The sequence below is a fragment of the Oncorhynchus gorbuscha genome, unplaced genomic scaffold, assembly GCF_021184085.1.
Source record: "Oncorhynchus gorbuscha isolate QuinsamMale2020 ecotype Even-year unplaced genomic scaffold, OgorEven_v1.0 Un_scaffold_4:::fragment_6:::debris, whole genome shotgun sequence".
In the NCBI taxonomy this organism is placed as follows: Eukaryota; Metazoa; Chordata; class Actinopteri; order Salmoniformes; family Salmonidae; genus Oncorhynchus; species Oncorhynchus gorbuscha.
Genome location: NW_025745249.1, coordinates 102,037 through 112,708, shown reverse-complemented (window position 1 = coordinate 112,708; position 10,672 = coordinate 102,037). Strand labels below are relative to the sequence as shown.

Here is a 10,672-nt window from a genome sequence, read left to right as displayed (position 1 = left end):
ATGAAACTGTGGGTTTGCACAACCGATTAATTTCTGCACAAACTGTCAGAAACCATCTCAGGGATGCTCATCTGCGTGCTTGTCGTCCTCACCAGGGTCTTGACCTGACTGCAGTTTGGCATCGTAACTGACTTCAGTAGGCTCACCTTTGATGGCCACTGGCACGCTGGAGAAGCGTGCTCTTCGCGGATTAATCCCAGTTTCAACTGTGCTGAGCATACGAGTGGGTTTGCTGATGTCGACGTTGTGAACAGAGTGCCCCATGGTGGCGGTGAGGTAATGGTATGACAATTTGAATGCACAGAGATACCGTGAGGAGATTCTGAGGCTCATCGGTGTGCCATTCATTCGCCGCCATCACGTTTAGTGCACTGCCCCATTTCACAAGGATCTGTACACAATTCCTGGAAGCTGAAAATGCCCCAGTTCTTCCATGGCCTGCATAAACTCACTAGACATGTCACCCATTGAGCATCAAATCAAATTTATTTATATAGCCCTGCATACATCAACTGATATCTCAAAGTGCTGTACAGAAACCCAGCCTAAAACCCCAACAGCAAGCAATGCAGGTGTAGAAGCACGTGGCTAGGAAAAACTCCCTAGAAAGGCCAAAACCTAGGAAGAAACCTAGGGAGGAACCAGGCTATGTGGGATGACTAGTCCTCTTCTGGCTGTGCCGGGTGGAGATTATAACAGAACATGGCCAAGATGTTCAAATGTTCATAAATGACCAGCATGGTCGAATAATAATAAGGCAGAACAGTTGAAACTGGAGCAGCAGCACGGCCAAGTGGACTGGGGACAGCAAGGAGTCATGTCAGGTAGTCCTGGGGCATGGTCCTAGGGCTCAGGTCCTCCGAGAGAGAGAAAGAAAGAGAGAGAGGAGAGAATTAGAGAACGCACACTTAGATTCACACAGGACACCGAATAGGACAGGAGAAGTACTCCAGATATAACAAACTGACCCTGTCCCCCTGACACATAAACTACTGCAGCATAAATACTGGAGGCTGAGACAGGAGGGGTCAGGAGACACTGTGGATGTTTGGGATAATCTGAATCGACGTGTACGACAGCGTGTTCCAGTTCCCGCCAATATCCAGCAACATCGCACAGCCATTGAAGAGGAGTGGGACAACATTAAACAGGCCACAATCAATCAGCTTGATCAATTCTATGAAAATTAGATTTGTCACGCTGCATGAGGCAAATGGTGGTCACACCAGATTGTAACTGGTTTACTGATCCATGCCCCTTCCTTTTATTCAAGTACAGTGCCTTTGGAAAGTATTCAGACCCCTTGCCTTCAGACCCTTGCCTATGAGACTTGAAATTGAGCTCAGGTGCATCCTGTTTCCATTGATGCTCCTTGAGATGTTTCTACAACTTGATTGGAGTCCACCTGCGATAAAGTCAATTGATTAGTCATTATTTGGAAAGGCACATACCTGTCTATACAAGGTCCCACAATTGATAGTGCATGTCAGAGCAAAAACCAAGACATGGGTTCGAAGGAATAGTCCGTAGCGCTCTGAGACAGGATTTTGCATCATGCTGTGGGAATGTTTTTCAGGGACTGGGAGACTAGAGAGGATCGAGGCAAAGATGAACGGAGCAAAGTACTGAGAGATCCTTAATGAAAACGTGCTCCAGAGCGCTCAGGACCTCCGACTGCGGCGAAGGTTCACCTTACAACAGGATAATGACCCTAAGCACACAGCAAAGACAATGCAGGAGTGGCTTTGGGACAGGTATCTGAATGCCCTTGATTTGCCCAGCCAGAGCCCGAACTTGAACCCAATCAAACAGCTCTGGAGAGACCTGAAAATAGATGTGCAGCAACGCTCCCAATCTAAACTGACAGAGCTTCAGAGGATCTGCAGAGAAGAATGGGAGAAACTCCCCAAATACAGGTGTGCCAAGCTTGTAGCGTCATACCGAAGAAGACTCGATGCTGTAATCACTGCCAAAGGTGCTTCAACAAAGTACTGAGTAAAGAGTCTGTATATTTATGTAGATGTGATTCTTTTTTATAAATCAGCACACACTGAGGAGACTGAAAAGATTTGGCATGGGTCCTCAGATTCTCAAAATGTTTTACAGCTGCACCATCGAGAGCATCCTGACTGGTTGCATCACTGCCTGGTATGGCAAATGCTCGGCCTCCAGAGGGTAGTGCATACAGCCCAGTACATCACTGGGGCCAAGCTTCCTGCCACCCAGGACCTCTATATCAGGCTGTGTCAGAGGAAGGTCCTAAAAATTGTCAAAGACTCCAGCCACCCTAGTCATAGACTGTCCTCTCTGCTACCGCACGGCAAGCGGTACCAGAGTGCCACGTCTAGGTCCAAGAGGGTCCTAAATAGCTTCTACCCTCAAGCCATAAGACTCCTGAACAGCTAATCAAATGGCTACCCAGACTATTCGTATTAGCTCCCCCCCTCCCCTCTGGAACACTTCTGCTACTCTCTGTTATTATCTATGCAGTCACTTTAATATACCAACAATATTACCTCAATTATCTTGACACTGGTGCCCCCGCACATTGACTCTGTACCGGTTCCCCTGTATATAGCCCCGCTATTGTTATTTACTGCTGCTCTTTAATCATTTGTTATTCTCATCTCTTAGCAAAAAAATATTTTTTAAAACTGCATTGTTGGTTAAAGGCTTGTAAAGTAAGCATTTCACTGTAAGGTCTACACCTGTTTTATTCACCGCATGTGACAAATAAAATTGGATTTGAATTGATTTGACTTCGCTCCGTTCATCTTTCCTTCGATCCTGACTAGTCTCCCAGTGCCTGCCACTGAAAAACATCCACACAGCATGATGTACATTTCTACCTCAATTACTTCATACCCCTGCACATCGACTCGGTTCTGGTACCCTGTGTATATTGCCAAGTTATTGTTACTCATTGTGTATTTATTCCTTGTGCTATTATTTGTCTATTATTCTATTATTTCTCTTTTAATTTTTCCCTCTGCATTGTTGGTAAGGGCCCATAGTAAGCATTTCACTGTTAGTGAACTTGTTGTTTTCAAAAATCTGGAAGGGTATGGCTTCTAATTGATTTAAGTAGCTGAGATGAAAGTGCAATTTGTTTCTGACAAATATTTTAAAATTAAAATATTTTTAATTCGATTTATTTTCAACTGCAGTGTTTGTGTGACATCTGAAATAAGAAATCATATATTACATAATATTGTGTTATACAGGTGATCAAGTTATAGTGTAAATATAGTTGAAGTAACTGTTATACAAATTAATGATAAATTAACTATCATTAGACTGTAAATTAGTGTAAATTAAGTATTTCAGAATGTCGTGTGTTTCAGGTACAATTGCAGGTGCATTGCAATTTTAACACTTCCAATTGTAATTAAAAGTTTAATAACAGACCAAAAACAGTGTTAGTGACTGTCTTGTAGGATTTATGAAAGTAAGCAATTTATGCTTTGCGTTTTCATGATTTTGGCACCAATCCCGATCGATGTCTGACCCATATATGACCACGTTCCTTCTGCTCATATCAGGTTGTTTATGGCGCAATTAAATAAATAAAAACTTAAGCCTAGCTACTTCCTGATAGAAATTCAACCACTTGTATGTGTAGTCGCAGTTATATTTATTTGGTCAAATACCTAGCTAGTTGTTTCAATCATTGTTTAATTAAGAAAACGTATCTATTTTTTTGTTGCCAGTCTACACTTTCGAACTAACGTTAAAATGTGGCTAGCTAGCGAGTTGGTCTACCACGTCATGTTGTAAGACACGGTCTAGATAGCTAACGTTAGATACTTTAATTTCCAGTCTGCCATTGGGGATTCGTCGACTAAATGTAATATATGTATATATTGGCATAGTTGTAAAGATCAGCGTTAGCTAGCTATTAGCTGTTCGTTAGCTAGCTACGACTTCTCTGCTCTGTTTGACTGCGAGTTCGTGGCTTTCTAGTTGGCTGGCAGCTACACATCTTTCGTGTGGGCTAGCGTTGGATGGATCATATAATTAGGAATTTAATCGGTTCTCTGAGATGGATCAAGCATCAGTAGCTAAGGACTGTTAGGTGTTTTTCCGGACACGGCCCTGGAACCTGTTTAGCTATGCTATGGCTATACGCTTTTTGACTAGGAACATTGAATAAATGCATATTCGGGGCCACTTTATCTCCACCCCGCAACATGGATATGGATGTTTTTCACTGTGGTGAAGGGTGCGAGGGTTATGTGAAACGCTGGTTTAGGGCTACGCCCACTGAGCTCTCTGATCTTAGGGCAGACAGGCAGAGTGTAAAATGGCGCACAGCTGTCGGTGGCGGTTCCCCGCTCGGCCCGGAGGGAGCAGCAACTTAGGCACCGGGAGGAGAGCGGGCCGAATCCGGGTCACTGCCTCCCTTCGAAGTAGCACAGGGACCCACCCGAACACGGCTGGGCTCGGACCCGGCTTTGATGCTGCGTTACAGGTCTCTTCTGCTATCGGTTGCAACCTGCAGAAATTTCGGGATGTTTTGGGAGAGTCGAGTGGTTCAAGCAGCGGGGAGGTAAGTGAAAGACCAACTTGATTGTGGTTGGTTGTTAGCTAGCTTGCTAACGTGAAATAGCTGCAATGAGAAGTGTAACATGAAGTGTCGAACACGCGCTAGCAATGGTATAGAACCAAGGAGTTATGTTGCTGCCTCCGCATTCGGTGTTCGGAGTGTGACTCAACTTGTCATCGCAGAGTAGTTAACTTTTTGTTTGGCCTTGATCCCCACACTGGGTATCAAGCACATCAACATGCTTCAATCCATGTGCTGTTACTAACGTTACGTTATCCCTTTCACAGTGATTCACCACACAAGTCACAACAAGGAAGCCCGTTTAGGATCAGTAGCTATCTGAGTAGCACTAACGGTGCTGATGTTGTGAATAGTTAAAAGTAGCCTGGTGACTTTCTAGACAAAATTTGACCAAAGTGAATTAATTATGTTCTGTCTAGTCATCTAAGATTGCCACAGAGGCGAAAATAGAGGGATGTGATATAAAGCTACAGTATCTGGTTAGCGGCCATTGTTGGCTTAGTTGTGGAGCGGTGACTTGTGGGGATAGAGCCTCATCATATCTCACCATCAACTCCTCTTCAGAGTTCAGGATTAGGTCCTACGAGCCAGTGTGATACAGTAACATGCTAACTTTAGCTCGGTCTTTGGTACATTTCTGTGATGCTAGTGTTACATTGATTAACACTGTAGCATGGGACCTCCCGGTTAGCTAGCGAGGTTCCTGTTTGAAAACAAAACATGTCAATTTAGGGAGGACAAGTTAACCTGAACTTCATGTTTTTGATTCTTGTTAAGGCATCTAGCTACCTAACGTTAATTATACTCAACTCATTTGAATTGCAATAACCTAGGAACGTTAGACACTTTATTTTGCAAACATTGACTAGCTTAGCATTAAACACCTATAGTATATCGAACAGTTCAAGAAGCTGTCGTTATCCATAGCTTGCTGCGAGGTGTCAGTTAAATGCTAACCATCGAACGAGGCTATTTACCTTGCCTAAATGATCAGCTAGCTACTATTCGTCTTAATGCCTTGATCCACGCTTCTAAAGTTGCTAGGTAGACGCTACAATAGTTAGAAACAACATTGTCGATTTAGATATTTGGGTATGGTTAATGGTCGGGGTAGCTCGCTAAGTGATGGATTTGAGCTTTCGTAGTAAGACTCGTACATTTGGCTAAGTGTTTAGCTCATGAACCTAACGTTACCATGCTACGCACTACGCCACGGTAGCTAGCTATTGCTGATCCATAGGAAAATGGGAGGTGGACATGTTTTTCCCCGTCTTCACACAGTGCGTAGTATCAAAATAATGTCGGCATTGTGGACATCTGATGAAGTGCTAGCGAACTACATATTGTTTTTGGTGGGCTGAGAATGGTTTGCCAGTGTCATGTGTGTTTGATGTGTGCTCCTCCGAATTCCATCTTTCTAAGTACTGACGGTAGGCTAGCGAGCTACAATAACGAGCCTTTTTTTTGTTGTCGGACCTTGTGATGTGGGGGTGTGTTCGGGTTTAGCGAACTACCATCTTTATTTTTTTTTTCATGATGAGCACGCGTTCAATGCAGTGGGAGTAGACCCCAGTGTTGTAGTAGAATCGGGTAACTCAACACTTTTATCAACGTTGTAAGATGTACTGTTATATTAGAGTACTTATTGGGGTAATTCAGGTTTGATGTTAAGAAAATATATTTGGAGTTTTATCCAGTCCCTCACTCCATCATGTGTGATTTTTCAATAAGCCCCTTATCATAAGAACTATTGCGGTATCTGGAAACACTGATTATGTCCTGTGTGTGTTTACACGTATCCTACCATCACTAGTAGATTACCCGAAAGGTTAATATAATCTATTTTGATGTTGGCCAGTGCTATAGAAATGAGTCCCTCTGTCTGGGCGAACACTTTCAAAAAAAATAGGAAGGCAGATCAACATGTCCCCCCTCTATCCCAAGACACACAAAGAGCGGGGAAAACACGCTGGGATGCGGTGGGGACATACGGCCAAAATCCCAGTGTAACTTGCCACTCATGGATGTTGCAGACACAGCATTGTGATTTCATTCAGTGGCTGTTGCGCCTGGGCAGGATTGTTCTGGCTCATCGCAGCCTGCTGAGCTCATGGAGCAGCCGGACACTGAGCCCCGCCTTCCAAGCAGACCCAAATCCACTTCAGCCACACAGGGGCCGTCTGAGCTCAACTTTTCTTCTGACAGCTGCCACTTTGGAATAGATTAGCCAAGCCTTTTGGGATCCCTCAAAAGAGGGCTTGTAGACCATTGTTGTTCAAATTGCAGCATTTGTAGGCTATTGAATTGGGTATTTAAATGTTTATTGATCCAGCCAAATGATGGTTGTCTATTTAAGTGCCCATCTGCCAAAGGTGTCTTTTTTGGGGACATTTGTTTGGCCTTTAACAAAAATCAGACTCACTTTTGTTTTGTCTTTAGAATCAAACCCCTCTCGCTTGACTCCGATTTAAGACCGATGTCAATCCCACACACAAGTCTGAATAGATGTTAGCAAACTGAATGCTTTGCCTCACTGGTTTTTGCTAAATGTTGTTTGGGCGGAAGGGGTCCAGCAGGTGTTTGCCCTATTTATATGGCGGAGCTCCCGTCCCCGAGACTGTGTGTGGATCCAAGCAGGAAGCTTTGTCTGCTTTTATTCCAGCTTTCATGAAGTGCAGACGGCTGAAAGAGCACAGGCACTGATATCAAAGGGTGAAGAGCGAAGCCTCCTCCCCTAGGGACTACGCTGGGAGGAGAATTAGTCACAGACCCTCCCATCCACTGCTTTATTCTGCTCTAGCAGGCGGCCAAAGGGTTTTCACCTCTGCTTTCAGGGCTGTGAGAAAGCCATCAATTGTGTGTGGGGTTGGTCCCCCATACTTTATGCCCCTTATTACACCTCGCAGGAGGCGTCTTCAGCTTTGTTTTGATTAGGGTGCTGGTCGGAGCTGCCTCTCTCTGCCACTGTGGGTGTGAGGTGTTGGGAACATGAGCCATCAATTCTAGCAGTATCTGTTTTTTTTTTTACCCAGTATTTTGGCACCCGAGAGAGAGACGAATATCAATCTTTAGTGGGACACTTCCGAGACTCCCGATTGGCACAGCGGTCTAAGGCACTGCATCTCGGTGCTAGAGGCATCACTACAGACACCCTGGTTCGAATCCAGGCTGTATCACAACCCGCAAATGGACCAGCATAGTCTGGGTTTGGCTCGTGTAGGAAGTCATTGTAAATAAGAATTTGTTCTTAACTGACTTGCCTAAATAAATACAAATCTGACCAGAATTCCCCAGTGGCCTTTTATTAGGAATGTGCCACAGGAAGGGCATATACATACAGTATGATCTCCTCCTCAATTGAAATTCAAAGGAGGGGAGAAGTATCCATAGTAAATCGGAGTGAAGCCTCTAGCTCTTCATTCGGCCGCTCAGAGGTATCGGTGTGGATTTTGAGGGAAGGCTGCTCCAAATTACTATCATGAGAATATGATCAGGAGGCACATTTGTCTGTACCCAGCTCCAGACCTTTTCTGTTTTTTTTTGTTTGGTTTTTATTCTTGTAGCCCACATTTGAAAAATACAGTTGCGTAGTACAAGATATCATGCTGTTTTATCCTGCCCTCCATTCATTGCATCAATCGCAATCGTTAAATAAACACAGATTGAGTTCTCCCTGTGCTCGTAATATTATTCCCTGACCACGTTCAGAATTTTCAAACTGCAAAGCAAGTCTCTTGGCATACTTTTTCCCCCCTGACACCTCTCTATTCACTCGGGGTTTAGCGCAGTGATGTACAAGGACTCTCTGAAACATCAAAAGGCAGATGTCTCGACAGATAATTATACAGTATGAAATCATTTAGAATTCTGGGGGAAGCGTCAAAGTTTAAACTTTTAACAATGCTAGTAATTAAAGGGGGACTTAAGGTTCTCTAGGCATTTAGATGGCTCCAAACTTCCAAGTTGAATTCTACAGCTTTCAAATATGCCAGGGCTGAGAGTTAATGATCAGTTGCACTACATGATGTGGATATATGGGGTTACAGGGATGGCAGGCAGCCATGTGTGTGTGGCGCATCAGCAGTCCTGAAGAGCAGAGCGGAGCAGCCCTCAGTGACTCTCATTTACTCTGCGTTTTAGGGGAGTTACTGCTGGGACTTCTCTGCCTGGTGTTTTAAAATGACAGATGTTGAAAGTAGGTGAATACATTTTATAAAGCGTTAGCTGAATACAGCTAACTAGTGTTTTCTTCTAATTCAAGAACAGTCACATTGGGCTTCTCACCTCGCCCACATACACCCACTTGCTAGTGATGCAAAACCGAATACCTTAAACCACTTTTACATCCGCTCTGATAGTCATGTGCTTGCAAGGGACAGGCCCAACTAGCAGACCGGAACATGAACATCTCCGCATTGAATTGGACTTGTTGCTCTGTTTTAGCTAATCTATGAGGGAAGACGAGGCCATTCATGCTGTGGAAATGTAGGTTCAAATTAGCATGTTGTGGATGGGGAACAAACACAAGCAGGAGTAAGAAAATGTGGAGTCTGAGTAGACGACAAGCTTTTGTCACCCTCTTCTAACAAGAGCCTTCTGACAAGGCTATGCATGCTGCCTTTCATCCCCTTTCTCCCTGACTGTATATTCTACATTTTGTAGACACTCTTATGTAGAGTGTCTACTAAATCAATTATGGCCTTTCTCAATGGCACAGTTTTTGGGGGTTTTTTTCTCCCCTTTTTTTCTTCTTCGCCTAGTCAGCTCGGGGATTCGAACCAGCGACCTTTCGGTTACTGGCACAATGTTCTTAACCGCAAGGCTACCTTCCCCTGTCCTAGCTGTCCGTAGCAGGTGGCTCCCTGTCCTGCAAGCGAGCCCATAAGCCTTTTTGGTTTCGCAGCATGCTGCTCTCCCCGGGTTGCCTGTGGGCGCGGAGTGAGTGTGTGCCTCTGTAGCGCATGGCTGGCTGCACGGGGAGTGGGAGGCTTTTAGTGTGTGGGAGGCTTGTTTAGATTGGGATTTAGCTCGCTTCTGTGCGAGCGTGTTCAACCCCAACCCCTTTTCATCCTCGCAGTCCCCCTGGAGACATGCACAGGCTCAGTTGCTGTACCAGGTGGTCAAGATGCTGCCCCCCACCTCCCCCTTTTACACACAAACTTACACACACACACATCCTCCTTTTCTGCCCATCCCCCTTTCCTCTTCCTCCCCTCGTGTTTTGGCTCTGTTGTTTACATCTTGCGGTGTGGTTCATGCGAAGGGAGGACGAGTGTTTGTGTGAGAGGCAGAGCTGTGATGTCATCGAGCTACTCGCGTTTGTCACTTTCCGCCCCCCTTTAGTTCCCTGCAACCAACCAACAGCTTTAGCAGCCTGCCTGAGAAGATGCTGAGAAACACTGCCTGTATGAACTGCAGCACAGAGTCAATCAGTGTCATAGTTGAAGTGAGAGATGGATCGATCTAAAAATGCATGTATCGGTGAGCAACATGATTTAAAAATGAATGATTTTAAAAGGGCAAAGCTGGTCATTTGAGGCAGCTATTATATTGCAAATGATCAACACTTGTCGTCACAAACAAAAATCTAGGCTATATGCCAAATTAAATTGCAGTGGACCGAATGTGTCCTAATCACTATTAATAGTAAATGTGATGCTAACAAGTTGGCTGTGCTATTCAGGTTGGAGTTAAAACTGTAGTGTGGACTCCTAGACAGCAGCTGCTCTACAAACTGGGCCGAAGGGACTTAAACTGAAGCCCCACATGCTGCTCTAAATAAAGATTATGAAATTACACACCCCCACTCCTCCGACACGGAGTCACACAAAAGACTTCCACGGGAACTTTGAGATATTAATCTCACCAGCCCTAGGGTTGGGTGGCTGTGGATGATCTGTGGGGGTAAGGCCTAGCAAAGATGGGCATCTAAGGACTTTTGTGTTTTCTGACATGCATATATGAGTTGCCTTTGGCCTCTTAACTTGCCCAGTTGTCCAAGTCTCTAATGGTCAGTACTGCTGACTGTCATAAACAACCATACTTGTGATAGTTAAGCTGACAATATAATATACGTTTGCTGTTAAATTTACAGGCATTTTGCAG

The 10,672-nt window shown here is 44.5% G+C and overlaps 1 protein-coding gene across 1 annotated transcript in view; it reads left to right on the top strand.

The window, feature by feature from the left end:
• The first annotated feature begins 4,130 nt into the window (after positions 1–4,130).
• The window catches only part of LOC124018147 (histone-lysine N-methyltransferase 2A-like), a 47,956-nt gene continuing 41,414 nt past the window's right edge, over positions 4,131–10,672 (top strand). The window contains 1 exon segment of the mRNA XM_046333417.1: positions 4,131–4,549. Coding sequence (XP_046189373.1) covers positions 4,304–4,549 — 246 coding nt within the window. The 5' untranslated portion in view covers positions 4,131–4,303.